The sequence below is a fragment of the Notechis scutatus genome, chromosome 2 (assembly GCF_049901735.1).
Source record: "Notechis scutatus isolate UNSWTSFEM ecotype Mainland chromosome 2, rNotScu1.2, whole genome shotgun sequence".
NCBI lineage: Eukaryota > Metazoa > Chordata > Lepidosauria > Squamata > Elapidae > Notechis > Notechis scutatus.
Window position 1 is genome coordinate 6673146 of NC_142010.1, and position 15657 is coordinate 6688802.

At 43.9% G+C, this 15657-nt stretch overlaps 1 protein-coding gene across 2 annotated transcripts; it reads right to left on the minus strand.

The window, feature by feature from the left end:
- Positions 1–4759: 4759 nt before the first annotated feature.
- LOC113426586 (uncharacterized) lies at positions 4760–15578 on the minus strand. 2 transcript variants are annotated; one of them, XM_087952963.1, is made up of 5 exons: positions 15341–15578; positions 13529–13644; positions 10991–12196; positions 9033–9120; positions 4760–8361 (listed from the first exon to the last, which is right to left on the minus strand). In XM_087952963.1, exons 3-5 carry the CDS (start codon positions 11831–11833, stop codon positions 7043–7045), a joined length of 2250 nt encoding a protein of 749 aa, XP_087809089.1. In that variant the 5' UTR covers positions 11834–12196; positions 13529–13644; positions 15341–15578; the 3' UTR covers positions 4760–7042. The 2 variants fall into 2 exon arrangements, with proteins under 2 accessions (XP_087809089.1, XP_026544752.1); XM_026688967.2 differs by lacking the exon at positions 13529–13644.
- Between the last annotated feature and the right edge of the window lie 79 nt (positions 15579–15657).

Below are 15657 nucleotides of genomic sequence, written 5' to 3' on the forward strand. Positions count from 1 at the left end.
TTGGTCAGAACCTGCTGAATACCACCTCTGGACCCATCCCCTCACACACACATACCTCACACCGGGCTGCCGATCCGGAAAGGTCGGTGTACGCTGTTATAGTTGATGAATCTTTCCAATTAATATTTTCTCCCTTCTAAATTTGCTTCTGGTAGAAGGAACTCGGTGCTAAATTATGTTTAGCAGCACAAACATAAACAGCATTTGCTGTTCTAGGGACAGCAACTCTACTTCTGTCTCGAAAAAATATAACTCACTCGCTGATAAAAAACCTTTCGACACACCACAACAAAAAGGTTCGCCATCACTGTTATAGACTAACCCCCCTGCTCTAGGGAAACCCTAGACCAGGGATGTCGTCATGGCATTGTCACATGACATATCACAACTTTTTTCCCCTTTGCTAAACCGGGCGTGGGCGTAGCCAGCACATGACACATCCGGCCTGTGGGCTGGGAATTTGATAGCCCTGCCCTAGCCTGGACCATTTTAGACAAATGATTGTCCACTGTCCTCCAGTGATGGAGGACCCACAGCTTCTGAAGGCAAGACAAGCCGTTCCACTGATTAATGGTTCTGTCAGGAAATTCCTCCTTAGTTCTAGGTTGGATCAACGTGATTAGGACAAATACTGAACCTGACAGAACTAGGATTTCCATTCCAGCCACAGAGATGACAAGCTTCTCCTCAAAACACGAGCTTAGAAATATCAGCATCTGATTTATTCCTCTAGTAAAGCAGCTGCGCCATCCTTCTCTGCTTTATCGAGTTTTGCTGCCTGTTGCATTTCCATGTTAATCATAGAGAATGCATTTCCTCTGTGGCTAGCATGAAAACTAAGGGACAAAGGGAGGATGGGATGAGCCATCTTTCCTCAGCCATCCCACTTGTTTTCCTGGAAGGAATTCCTGATCCTTATGGATGAGCAGGTTAATTTTTAAATAAAAAGCTACCGCAGAAAGAGTTGACTATGTCCTTACTCATCTTAACTGCCTTGAACAAGGACACTAGTGGTCATTTCCTGACATGCCTATGAGCAGGGATCCCCAAACCGGGCAACCTTAGGACTTATGGACTTCAACTCCCAGAATTCTCCAGTCAGCTATGCTGGCTGGAGAATTCTGGGAGTTGAAGTCCACAAGTCTTAAAGTTGCCAGGTTTGGAGATCTGCCTATGAGATTCATTGGTTAAAATTTGCTTCATAAGCCACAGGAAATGAAGGCCCAAGGCTGGATCTTTCTTTTGTATTTGTTTCAATATATATTTGAGGGCAATGTAACTTATGTTCCTTAAATATTCTCAGAGAATGCAAATGAATCTAGATATGTTTAGGGTCAAATTGCTTAAGTTTTTTTTCCTGCTATTACTCTTAAGAGGTCCTCCTATCTACTGTAATTCTGGATCCTTATTTTTTTGCCTAAAGCTCAGTTTTCTGAGTAACTTTATTGCTCTTTTCTTAGGACTACTATTTGATCTACAAAAAAATGGATAATCAAGGCTGGTACAATAGCCCTTAATTTTCTAATGTCTGTTTGTCATAACGCATTAGAGACTTGTCATTGCGTGTGGGAGTTCTAAGTACAGGTTATGCCCCAGTGTAGTTTTTGCAATCTGCAAGGCAGCCTGGATTGCCCATCTATGAAATGGTCTACCTTGCAGGGTTGGTGTGAGGCCTAACATAAATAAAAGTATGCAAGCTGCAAGTTACATGTGGTTCTTTTTCTTGCCATAGTATTTTTCTGCTTTTCTGTAATCCCAAAGGTGCTTTTTCCAAAAGGCATCCGGACTTCCTTCCTTGTTTTTTTTCTTTGAAAATATTTCGCTTCTCCTTCTTGGAAGAGAAACGAAACATTTTCAAGGAAAAAAACAACAACAAGAAATTCTGGTTGCCTTTTGAAAAATGCACCTTTGAGACAAACATGACCTGGAAAACTTTGTAGCTTTCTTTTCTGTTCCTTTAGCATTTTCCTGCAGCTATGTGGAGCCATCTCTCTCTCTCTTTTTTTTTTTGGATTTTCCCATGCAACCTTGAGTTGACTCCTGACAACTAGATGGAAGACCTAACATTCTGGGTTGCAATTGCTTCTTATCGTTGCTTCTTGGCTCCTGGTTTCTTACCTTGTGTCTTTAACCACTTACGCGCTGTGGGTGGTATGTGTCTTCCTCAATCTCAGGTTGTCTACTAAAAATATCTTTATCTGTGCCTAGCACTGCCTTCTTGTTAAGGTTCCATTAGTAATACGTCCCATTCAATAAGAACTCCAAGGCAGGCTTATTCCTCAAAGAACATTTTATTGGAACATATCAAATTGGCATTTTCTTAAGTGAAAAAAATGTCTCTAAGTTCCTGGTGGTTTTACACCCAATTAAAAGTAAAACTTTGTCACTTCCCCCCAGAGTCACACCAACCACATGGACCAATCAGCATACAGCCCAGTTGCTAGGTGACCTCACAGTCTCCATTTTTCAGACACCTGCACCGACGTCCTTGATTTTGAGGGGAAATTATTTTATTTCGCCTACAGCTATCTCTACACCCCACTTCTTGCCCCCTTTGCTGCAGGTTGTGTCAGCCCTGAAGCTGTGAGAAGAAGAAACTCTCCAGAATAAAACTAAAAAAGAAAATGGCCAACAGTTCAGCCAACTTCAGGGTTGACACTTCTTCTTCCCCAGAGAGCTCAGATTATGTCCCTGGGATCTGTTTGAGCCACTCGTCCAGCTTAGGTGTCACAGCCCCGAGTATGTTTCTACCACCATTGTAATTACTCAGGCCTTTGTTTTCCACATTCCTTCAGGCCTTGGTACTTCTCCAGCTTATCACACTCCTTCCTGATGTTGCTGTTCACTTGACATGGCTACATACACAAATACACGTGTACATACATACATACACATTCATACATTTCATTCCTGGATTAACCCACTACCTGAATTCTCTATTTCATTATTTATTTATTTATTTATTTATTTATTTATTTATTTATTTATTTATTTATTTATTTATTTATTTATTTATTTATTTATTTATTTATTTATTTATTTATTTATTTATTTATTTATTTATTTATTTATTTATTTATTTATTTATTTATTTATTTATTTATTTATTTATTTACTTACTTACTTACTTACTTACTTACTTACTTACTTACTTACTTACTATTTGTGACATTTATTTGTCGCTCACCTTGTATCCAACGTCTCTGGGTGGCTTACAGCAGAGGTCTCCAACCTTGGCAACTTTAAGACTTGTGGACTTCAACTCCCAGAATTCTCCAGCCAGCTGGCTGGAGAATTCTGGGAGCTGAAGTCCACAAGTCTTAAAGTTGCCAAGGTTGGTGACCTCTGGCTTACAGGACAGGTAGTCCTTGACTTACAACATTCATTTAGTGTCTGTTCAAAGACACTGAAAAAAGTGACATGACCGTTTTTCACACAACCATTGCAGCATCCCCATGGTCACATGATCAAAATTCAGATGCTTGCCAAGTGGTTCACATTTATGACAGTTGCAGTGTTCTGGGGTCATGTGATCAGCTTTTGTGACCTTCTGACATGGTTGTTGTTAGTAACAGTTGCCACGTTACTAACTTAACAAATGCAATGATTCACTTAACAACTGTAGCATGACTGTAAAGTGGAGCAAAGTCGCTTAAATGTTTCACTTAGCAACATAAATTCTGGGCTCATTGGTGGTCATAATTCAAGGACTACACGTATTCATTCATTCACTCATTCATTCCCTGCCTTTATTATTTTTACACATAAATCAAGACTGGCAAACATACCCAACATACTTTCTTCCTATTTTCTCCACTATAACAACCGTGTGTGTTGAGTTGGCCTGAGATAGAGTGACAGGCCCAAGGTCATTCGGTTGGCTTTCATGGCTAAGATGTGACTCGAGGTCTGTTCTTTAGCTTGAAGTTTTAATCACTAAACTAAACTGGTTTAGATGTTATTCTATGGCAGAGGTCTCCAAACTTGGCAACTCTAAGACTTGTGGACTTCAACTTCCAGAATTCTCCAGCCAGCATAGCTGACGAGAATTCTGGGAGTTGAAGTTCACAAGTCTTAAAGTTGCCAAGTTTGGAGACCCCTGCTCCACGGGGTGCACTGGAGTTTTTCAACCTTGGCCTAAGATGTGTGGACTTCACCTGGATTTCTGGGACCTGAAGTCCATCCATGTTAAGGTGGCCAAGGTTGAGAAACACTGGTAGATAATTACCGTGGTGGATTGTTCCAGCTCTCTTAGGAACTGCCCAGGAACCTTTAGTACATTAGTGGAACCTAGGTACAGAATCACATTGGAAAGGCAAGCTATGAGAATGTGTGCTTGTTCTTGGGCTGACTCTTGGCAACGTTTTCCAAACTTGGTTTGCCCATACCTCCTTCTGAGGGCTGAGAGAGAGGGACTGGCCCAAGCTCATCCAGCTGGCTTCACATCTCCTAAGGCAGAAGTAGAACTCAAGATGATGATTCTTGACTCTTGATGAATATATCATTTCTTTTATGTACACTGAAAGCATTTGCACCAAGACAAATTCCTTGTGTTTTTAATCACACTTGGCCAATAAAGAATCCAATCCAATCCAATCCAATCCAATCCTATCCTACCCTATCCTATCCTATGATGTCCTGGTTACTAATCCAACACCAAAGTGATTTTCAATTTTTTTTTTAAATTAAGTAAATCCAATTCAATCTATTTTCGCTGGCATTGCAAAAATCCAGAGGTTAAAAAAAAGCCAAACATTCATTAGAAAGGCAAGATTTATTGTTTTTTATTTCCTGTTTAAATACAGTGTTTGTACTAACAATAAATTTATTTGAAAAAGGAAGGGTAAAACAGACAACTATACTTTTAACTACAAGCTCCTAATTAAAATTCCAATACTGGCTTTTAGTAATTAAATTTTCAGCTGATTGCTTTCTGATACAACCCAATTAATGATCACGACTTTTCATTATTTTCCCCAATTTATTCTATCATTGCTTAGCCAGGTTAATTCTATTCCCAAATCCTAACAACCCCGATGCCTAGCATTTCATCAAATATACAGTACTTTTTGACATAATCTCATTTTAAATTCAAGTCTAGGTTATCCAAACTGTTTAGATTCTAAATCCTGAACCCTCTGCACTAGCAGTGCAATTGTAAGAATTATGTCTCAAAGTTGTTTTGAAACTCAGTTTATATTTCATAATTCTAATAATTTTTTTTCTTCTTGATCTACTTAAATTGATGCACAAATCACATAGGTTCCATCATACAGGTAGTTCCTGACTTACAACATTCGCTTAATGACTATCTGAAGTCACAACAGCACTGAAAAAAGTGATTTATAAACAGTCCTTGCACTGGTGACCATCGCAACATTCCCACAGTCACATGATCCAAAAAAAATTTAAGCACTTGTAAACCAGTATGTTTTTACAAAGTTTGCAGCGTCCAGGGGCTCATGTAGAAACACCAAGAACTAATAGCAAACCTATCAGCTTTGCCCCTTTTTCAGGGTACACCATTTGCATTATCCTTCCTACCCATCTTCCCAATGCTCATGGAGCATCTCCAGCCCTTACTGGTCTCTCTTTTTTGGGAGAGTGTGAGCTCCATTTATTTTAATGTTTTGCAAGTCTGCAAACCTCAGCCTTTCAGGCTTGCAGATGGCTTTCTTCTGTGCCAGAAAGCTGACATCTGGGACGCAAAAAATCTGCCATAGTTAAGCTAATGGAAACAGAGACAACCTAAAGCAGGGGTGTCAAACTCAAGGCCTACGGGTCAGATCCGGCCCGTGGGGTGCTTAGATCTGGCCTGCAAGTATTCTGACCCAGGCTTCCTGAGACCGTAATTAAACACACGCTTAGTCCAAACAACTCTTTTTATTTCAACGCTGGGAATTATGTTCATTCCCAGCCCGTAATGAGTCCCAGTCTCTCGAGATAAGCACCCACCTTTATCTCCTTTGAGTTGCTGCCAACAACTAAAGTGCCAAATTAACTGTAAAAAGCCAAATGAAGTACAAAAGTCCATACAGAGCTTCAAGGTTTAATCCAAACAGAGCAAAAAACCTTGCTTCCTGCAAAGGTTCTTGTCCCTTTGCACTTCCTTTATATCTTATGGGAGGGGCAATCACCTCCAAGCCTTACTCCCGAGTTGCCCCTTCTGTCTTAACTACTCTTGCCTTCTGGCATCTCTGCGCACTGGGAACAGGCTCCCCTTGTTCCTCTGCCTTGCTGCTGTCAGATTCTGGAGGCTCCAGAGGCAGCACATAACCCCCAGATGGCCCTGACCCCATCTCTGTATCGGACGCAGGACCCTCATCCGAGTTCTCCGCAGAGTCCTGGACTGGCCATGTTCTTCCCCACTGTGTGATTCTGCTGCCGTCTCCACAGGCTGCTGGCGGACCAAAACACCAGGCCCTTCCTGGAAACAACAAAGGACTGGTCTGCAGTGCCTCTGCCAGCAAATATGGAGCTTGGGAGGCCCGTGCAAGGCCCTTCCAGGGTCTGTTTTTGGCCGTGATGACCTCCTGCAGCCCTCTGGCAGTGAAAACAAAGGTCAAGGAGAGGGCTGGCAGAGGGCTTCAGGTGACCACCGTGACTGAAAACAGAGTCTCAATGGTCCTGTCAAACCCCAAACCTGCGGTTTGCCAGAGATTGGGTGGGCTGCACGCAGTCCCTCCAGGCTCCATTTTCATTGGCAGAGGCCTGCAGGAGGCCATCGCGTCTGAAAAACCAAGCCTCAACAAGTGATGTCGAACTGGCCATGCCCACTCCAGCCATGCCCCCCTGTCTCCCCCTCGAGGTAAAACACAACCCTGATGCGGTCCTCAATTAAATTTTTGACACCCCTTGACCTACCATCAATATTCTCTTCCTCATGGCTTCAACTCTACGAATTGCTCCTTCTATCTTATTTTAGGCCGAAAAGATGGTTAGATTCAAAGGAAGACGGTTCTTAACAAAAACTTGTGGTCATTCCTAAGTGGATTTTTTTTGCTTGTTGGCAACCCTTGGGGAGATCCACCCCATATTTATGCTACACCGCCTGGTTGTGTTCCACCACAATGATCGCATCAACCCTGGCTAAATCCTTTCCTACGGCTGGCCCATGCGTGTGGTTTCTCTCGTGTTTCAAGAGGGAGGCTTTGTGACTGAACTTTTTCCCGCAATCCAAGCACTCAAAGGGCTTCTCCCCCGTGTGGCTTCTTTGATGATTAATCAGGTTGGATCGCTGACTGAAGCTCCTCCCACATTCTGCGCATTCGTACGGTTTCTCCCCCGTGTGAGTTCTTTGGTGGCCGACCAGGAATTCTCTCCGGCTAAAGCTTTTCCCGCACACCAAACACAAGTAGGGCTTTTCCCCTGTGTGAATCCTCTCGTGGATACGGAGAACCGAGTTGCAACTAAAAAATTTCCCGCAGCTGGCACACTTATACGGTTTCTCCCCTCTGTGAGTTCTCTCGTGGGATGTCAGGCTTGAACTGTTGCTGAAGGATTTCCCACAGTCTGGGCAGCTGTAAGGTTTCTCCCCAGTGTGGATTCTCTGATGGTTCAGAAGGTTTGAACTCTGGCTGAAATTCTTCCCACAGTCTAAACATTTGTATGGTTTCTCTCCGGTATGGAGTCTTTGATGGCGGACAAGGCTTGACTTAAAGCTGAAGTTTTTCCCACAGTCTGTGCATGTGTACGGTTTCTCTCCCATCTGAAGGTCAGGAGGCTGTGGAGTCCTCTTCTCACATTCTGTATGTTTGGATGGATTCTTTTCACCATATGCATTCTCTTGCTTTCCTGGGGCTGAACTACAAAGAAAGCTTTTACCACAATTCAAACACGTACGAAGACTTCCTCCCCTCAGAATTAAGGTCTGTCTGGAATTGTGCCCACATCTGGAACATTTGTACGGTTTGTCTCCAACAGGGATCCTCTGAAGATTGCTTTGAGGAACCTTTTGATGGAACCCAACCTGACCATCCATGGTCGATTCTATTCTCATTTGTTTGTTCTTCTCAAAAATGGAGTCCCAGCTTTCACCACCGTCATTACGTTGGGATGGCAGTTTTTCAGCTTCCATTTTCTGGTACATAGGAAGATCACAAGCATCATCTCTGGGCGGTTTTTCCCAGATGTTTTGACGGAAGATTTTGTCGTCCTCTTTCTCACAGGTATGTTTTTCTGCTCCTCCTTGTTCTAAGGGCCTCCCTTCATTCCTCTCTGTCTCTTGATGATATTTTGTCATGTGTCCCATCGGGGACAAGGAGAAAAGTTCTCGCGTGGCTTTATCAAATGGAACTCCAGTAAGTGTCATCAGGTGAGAAATTCCTTTCATAAATCTCTTCCTCTTGTTTTCAACCATTTCTATGGGAAATACCAGAGAGAAATGAGTCTCAGAATCATAAAGCCTACAAACTTGAAATTTGGCACGTATGTTCCTCTTAGCTTCTAGGTCTAGCTCTGATGCTAAGGACTTCTACTCCCCCTCCCCACCTAAAAAGAATTTTTTTCCAAATGCAAAACACAAGCAGAGGAGTTTCAGTTTTACTTTCACAGCACCAAGCAGCTTTAGTACAGAACAGTTGAACTAAACAACGCCCAGGCTTGCTGTCTCCTTCGTGCTCACACAGCAAATACTGTTTCAATTTCCAAACAGCCCTCAACTCTTTCACACACTGACAGGACGCTAGCCAGATGAATACTGATGGATCCTGGTAGGCAGAGGCAGATTTTTTCCCCCTTATTTCCCTCCCCAAAAACTACATAATCACATAGTTTCATAGCAAAGCACGGGTATCGAGCTAGTCTGGAAATAAGGAGGACTTTTCTGATAGTAAGAACGATTAATCAGTGGAACAGCTTGCCTCCTGGAACTGTGGATGCTCCAGCACTGGAGGTCTCCAAGAAAAGATTAGACAACTATTTGTTTGAGGTGGTATAAAGACTCCTGCCTTGGCAGGAAGTTGGAGTTGAAGACCTCCAAGGTCCCTTCTGTACACTTCCTATGATTCTATGATCTGTGACTCAAATCTTACCAGACAAGTGGATCTGATGATCTGCCCTTTGCTCAGGTGCCTCCTTTCCTGTTTCCAACAAAGGCTGTTTTATTTTGATGAAATTGGTCTAAAAAAAGAAGAACCCCAAAAGACTTGAAAATTTAAGAATATTTAATAGAAAACTTTCAGATTTAGCAATGTGTTACAATATTATAGTTGATTTATATACATATTATACAATAATGTAAACACCTTAGTTTAGTTTACTTTAAAAAATGTGGGAGGATGACATCTTTTTGACTTCTTTAATCCCACATCAGTGGGATTGTAGTTTTTGTTTTTGTTTTAGCAGCCCTGAAATCAACAGATTTCTTTCCCACAAAAAAACCAACAACATCCTGTTTACCATATGGGTCAAACGTGTTAAATTAGATTTGGTTTGCAGGAAAAAGCTGGGGGTTTGTGACGATCCAGACTCTGTCTGTGTGTGTGTGTGTGTGTGTGTGTGTGTGTGTGTGTGCATGAGCCCAACTTTCATTAAAACAAACTTCATTTGAAGGAAAACTGTAAATGTGACCCATTAATTAGGTAACAGTAACTTAATGTTTCTTGTAAGTGTACCTAATTCCTAATGGATGAATGAATGAATGAATTAGCCGTTTCATGCAGAGATCAGGAGCATTGCACAATTTTCAGAGTCTTTATACTGAGACAAGTCCCATCAGTGTAGGTTGTATTTCCTTCTTGGTAACTCCTTGATTAGGCTATTTGATTTTTTCTCTCTCTAGTTGTTGATTTGGTATCACTAATGGTGTCATTCCCTGCTTTAAGACTGGTGTTAATCCCTGATTATCTGAGGGTTGATTGTTGTTAAGGAGGCATTTTGGTCACTTCGTTTTTGTCCCACCAATCTTGACAGGATAAGTTGCTGAACATAAACAGAGAGCAAGCCCCACTACCGTGTTGGCGAACCTATGTCACGCATGCCGGAAGTGGCACGCAGAGCCATTGCTCCCAGTACACGAGAGGTCGCCCAGAAGAACCACGCTGCGTAGGCGCATGCGTGCCACCGCCCGACAGCTGATTGTCGGGTATTTGGTGCGCATGTGCAGGGGGCGGAGGGGTGTGTGTGGGAGACGCACATCATGTGAGGGAAATTGCATGCGCAGACGCGTGGCCCATGAGGGGGAATAGTGCACGTGAGGGGGATCATGCGCGCATGCACAGGGGGCGTGGGGGTCACCCAGCACACACTGCCTTCTGGGTTCTGGCATGTGAGCGCATGCAAGCGAGCGCGCACGCAATTATCGACACGGGAGCCGAAAAAGGTTAGCCGCCATTGCCCCACTCCCTTCTAGCACTAAAATGAAAATGTTAATGAACGAAAAGTCTGCAAGAAAACAACCAAGCACAGAGAGCACCAAGAACTCTACAGTTGAACCCTGAGCTACAAATATTATCTTCTATTAGTACAGGGGTGGGATTCAAATTTTTTAAATAAACGGTTCTGTGGGCGTGGCTTAGTTGGTGGGCTTGGCTTGGTGGTCATGTTATTGGCTGGGTGTGGCCAACTCAACATCACTCACATCGAGGCACGCATCTCCTCGCCTGGCCTCTCATGACTGTGGGGATGCTGCAATAGTTGTAAGTGTGAAAAATTGTCATAAGTCACTTTTTCCAGTGCTATTGTAACTTTGAATGGTCACTCCACACAAGCAAAGTACCAGCAAAGGAGGGGAAAAAAAACTCCAGAGAAATTCCAGAGACAGGAAGTCTAGTCCTGCAGTTTCTGTAAGCAACACCAGAATGTTTCCTTCCTGCCTTCCTTACAGGATTAGGCCAGTAATTTCTTCTAACAACTGGTTCTCCAAACTGCTTAGAATGTTAACAACCGGTTCTAGCGAATAGGTGCCAACTGGTAGAATCCCACCCCTACCTGAGCTACAAATATTATCTTCTATTAGAACCACCTGGTTGATCAAAATGAAACTACTCACCTGCTCTTCTTGCATTTCAGATGCTTCTTTCCACAGCAAGAAATCTTCTGCTAGGGCCACCGCTTGAAGACAAGTCTCTGGCTTGTCTTCCCTAACCCAGTTTTGCATCTCTGGTGGCAGAATTGTCAGGAACTGTTCCAGAATCACCAGCTCTACAATCCGCTCCTTCGTGTGACTCTCAGGCTTCATCCATCGATGTCCGAGATCCTGGAGGTGTCCAAATGCTTCTCGCGGCCCCTCAGCCTCCTCGTAGCGAAACTGCTTGAATCGCTGGCACAGTCTCTCCAAACTGATCTTGTCTTTCTCCAGTACTTCCTCTCCAGCTTTCAGAGGACAACCCAAGCTTTGGATGGCATGAGCTTTCCTACTAAAGCCTGTCAGGACTTCCGATGCAACTATTCCTCTGTGCTCTGGGTTGGCATGAGACATGGCTTCTGACAACGTGATAGAAGAATTATGGTCAGCCCACTCTTCGGATCCAGGCAGCTGAGGTTGGCTTTCTTTGGAATGAGTTCCTTTCTGGGTATTATGCCATGGAACCTCTGAATCCAATTGCTCTACTGGCTCTCCTTTAATCTGCAGGGGATCCACGTTGGATGGCATTTTTCCAACACCGTCCGCACGGAGAACATCTCTTGCTCCTTCCTCTATTTTCTCCCCCGGAGCTTGCTCAGAACTTGTGGATGCCTGCATTTTTATTCTTGGTGAGAGAATTGGTCCTGGAAACAGGATAATAGGAGAGTGTTGTGGATCGCCGGCAGCAGGTGCGGATGGCTGAGGTCTCGGAGAGCGAGGACTCAGACAAGGGCCCTGCGTGTGATGCAGGGATGGGGCCTGGAGCATCAGGGAGTGGAATTCTGCCTTGGGAGATTGTGGAGGCTGGCAGCAGTGATGAAGAGGCCCCCGAGGAGCCTGTGCCCAGCGTGCGTGTGTACAGGGCTGCTCGAAGGAAAGAGCAGCACAGGCAACTCCGGAGTAGGGCTGGAAGGTAATGGCTCCTCCCTGAGAAGATAAAGCTAGCTGAGAAACTGCAGTTCTTTGCAGAAGGAAAAGAAGTTTGATACTGGACGTTAGAATATGTGAGTTGGTGTTTGGAGACTCTTTGATTTATTGTTTAGCAACGTTATCTGTTCTTCTTGGCAGCCTTGCAAAAACTTGGCAAGGCTCTTTCTTGTCGGAGCTAATTAGTTGGAAGCAACCTTTTATCTGAAAAGAAACAGGATTTGTTAATGAAACAGTAAAAGGTTGTGCTGTCACCTTTGTCTTGTGTTTACTCTCTTGGAACCAGGTTTGGGTCAGAACAGAGAGGAGTTAAGGACAAAATTCAAGGTGTTTTGTTTTGTTTTGGAACACACTTGAATAGTTTTGGAAAAAGAGAGAAAACTGACAGGTGCAGTCACTAGCAGCCAACCCTCCCTCACCCTACCAAGATTGCCTCTTCCCTGATGTGCAAAGGAGTCAATATTCTTTTCTTGCAGAGTCTCAAAATAATAACAGGAAAAAAATAGCACATTATCAATCGGAAGGGACCTTGGAGATCTTCTAGTCCAACCCTCAGCTCAAGCAGGAGACCCTATACCAGACACTGAAGAAACTATATGCTATACCAGTAGTCCTCGACTTACAACAATTCATTTAGTAACCGTTCAAAGTTACGACGACACTGAAAAAGTGACTTATGACCATTTTTCACACGTACAACCTTTGCAGCACCCACCCATGGTCACGGGATTTACCTATAAACGCTTGAAAACTGGTTCATAGTTATGCTGGTTGCAGTGTCCCAGGGGGGTCGCGGTTTGTGACCTTCTGACAAGCAAAGTCAATGGGGAAGCCAGATTCACTTAGCAACCGTGTTACTAATTTAACAACTGCAGTGATTCTCTTAACAAAGGTGGCAAAAAGTCATAAAATGGGGCAAAACCCACTTCACAAATGGCTCACTTAGCAACAAAAAATGCCGCCCTCAGTTGTGGTCGTAAGTCGAGGACTACCTGTACATCTACAGCAGGGGTCTTCAAACTTGGCCACTTTAAGATTTGTGGACTTCAACTCCCAGAATTCCTCAGCTAGTCATGCTTAAAGTTGCCAAGTTTGGAGACTCCTAATCTATGGTAAGAACATATATGCTATACCCCTGAGAAAGATAGCAGGAGCAGCTGCCTTTTGCAACTTGGGGTGAGGTGGGGAAACAACCTGTTGGAAAAAATATCTCATGATGTAATATGAATAGTTTGACCTTTGCTTTCTAAAAGTCAACTTGCAGAACAGAAAAAACAAAACAAAGCAAACATAAGAAAACATCTACTTTTATCACAGATAGCCTGAAAGCAACATAACCAGCTTGGTCAGTTTTTCACAGGGTAAGAAGACTTAGTAACTTGACCCAAAGGTGCTTTTTTGGGAGGCAACTGGACTTTCCTGTTTCTTTTTTCTTTTGAAGATGTTTTGCTTCTCATCCAAGAAGCTTCTTCAGCTCTGACAGGATAGTGGGGAATGGAAGGATATATATTTCTTTATATTAGTCACTTGACCTGCCTGTCTCTGCTTGTTCCAAAACTTCGACTTGTATGTAGAAAAAGGTGCGAGTCCAGCCTGGTGCAGAACTGGATCTCTGAAGCAGAGGAAGAAACAGGCTGTTCGTTGAATGTTAGCTAAAAGAAAGAAGGGGGAGGTGGCCATGGTGGTTTTCATTTTCTTTTTTATCTTGGCCCTAAAACAAAACTTCTGTTAAGCTGCAGAACAATGAAAATAGGCTCCTTTTTCTGTTCCCCACCCCCCACATCTCCAAAGTATATTTACAGGTTTGCAACTCTGTAAAATCCCACCATCTAAAATACTGTGCGTGCAATACTAAATAAATATTTTTTTTTGTGATTATTCCCCCCCATTGTTATCAAAAGATGAACACGCATTTGCATGAACAGTGGTGGCATTACATAAATTATTGTGTGGCAAGCGCTGTTAATATATTTACCGTAGGCATAATAACATACCTGGGTGGGAGGTTTGATTGGTAATTGAAGGTGTGGGGGAAATGCTACTGCTTTGAACTGGACTGGGTAATAGGGAGGGAAAAAAACCACCAGAAAAGTAATGTCAAAGTGTTGTAAATTATTAACAACATGGTGGGTTCATTTGGTCACCTGAAGCTGAGCTGGACTGGATGGTGTCTGGACTGTTTATCTTTCTGAAGACTGGCTCTTCCACTTTTTTTTTCATATTCGTTTTTTCATATTCTTAACAAGCAGATAGCAGATAATCAGAGTTGGAAGGGATCTTGTTGGTCATCTAGTCCAGGGGTCCCCAACCGCCGGGCCGCGGACCGGTACCGGGCCGCGGAACAAGCCTTGCTGGACGCCGCCATCTTTTTGGTAAAAAAGCAATTTTTCGTCAAAAAGATGGCGGCGCTAGCGGGTGAGCTTTTCTGGGTAGAAAGCCATTTCTACCCGAAAAGCTCACCAGAAGCGCTGGCGCCGCCATTTGACGAAAATCACTTCCGTGACGTCACCGGAAGTGATTTTCGTCAAAAAGATGGCGGCGCCCAGCTGACGCCGAACCGGGGCGCGGCGCCAGCTGACGCCGGAACCGGGCCGCGGCGTCGAAAAGGTTGGGGATCCCTGATCTAGTCCAACCCCCTGCCCAAGCGGGAGACCCAACACCATTTCTGACAGATGGGAGTCCAATCTCTTCTAGAAATTCTCAAGTGACGGCTGCTCCCACAACTTTCCAGACAGGTTTGCAAGACAGGTTAAGTTTAGAGATCGAAATGGAACGAAGTGACCCAGTGGGGTTCAGGATCGATGGCAGGGAATCTGAATCCGCATTCCGCTTAACGCATTCCGCTTAACGACTGCCACAATTTGTGATCGTACTTCCAGAATCAATTATGGTCACATGTCAAAGGATGACCTCTGTAGTTGCAAAATCATTACAGCTGGTTTAAGGACCCGGTAACAGATAATCAGAGTTGGAAGGGACCTTATAGGTCATCTAGTCCAACCCCCCGCCCCGCCCAAGCGGGAGACCCTACACCATTTCTGACAAATGGCAGTCCAAGATGGAGTTGATGTTGTGTAGGGATCCTGCTTTTTTTGTTTTTACCCTAGATGGACTCCTTCTTCACCCTCTTCTTCATCTCCTGCTTGAGCAGGGGGTTGGACTATAAGACCTCCAAGGTCCCTTCCAGCTCTATTCTGATTGATTGATGGATTGATTTCCCAAGGAGTCAGTCTCCCTGACTCTAATACGATGCCAACTGCTCACTACTTGCTCGCCTAAAAAAAGAGAAAGCCCGTTGAGTTCAGCGAGGTTTACCGAATAGGTATAGGATCGCCATACTAGTCTTACCCGGAAATAAGTCCAAGAGAACTCAAGGGCAGGCTGGCTTCTCAAGAGCCCCAAAGGTCGCGCGATCCCGGGGAATTGCTTCGCCCACGCGAGGCTGGTGTTGTTGTAGAGATGCGCAGGGGGGCCGGGCTCGCGTCCAAAGAAAATAAACAGCCGCCTCACGTTCCCAACAAGCCCCATTGGAAAGGGAGGGTGTGCTCTCCGCCCATCCCTTTCGCTCTGGACGCGCCGCTGGAGGCAGAGAGAGAGAGAGAGAGAGAGTTTATTTATTTATTTATTTTTATTTATTTGATTTGCCAATTGTTTACAAGATAATA

Coding starts and splice junctions, on each gene's coding strand:
- LOC113426586 (XM_026688967.2), bottom strand. CDS start 11,833: ATGCTCCAGGCCCCATCCCTGCATCACACGCAGGGCCCTTGTCTGAGT. Junction 9,121..10,990: donor CTGAAATGCAAGAAGAGCAG/GTGAGTAGTTTC, acceptor TTCTTTTTTTAG/ACCAATTTCATCAAAATAAA. Junction 8,362..9,032: donor TCATCAGATCCACTTGTCTG/GTAAGATTTGAG, acceptor TATTTCCCATAG/AAATGGTTGAAAACAAGAGG.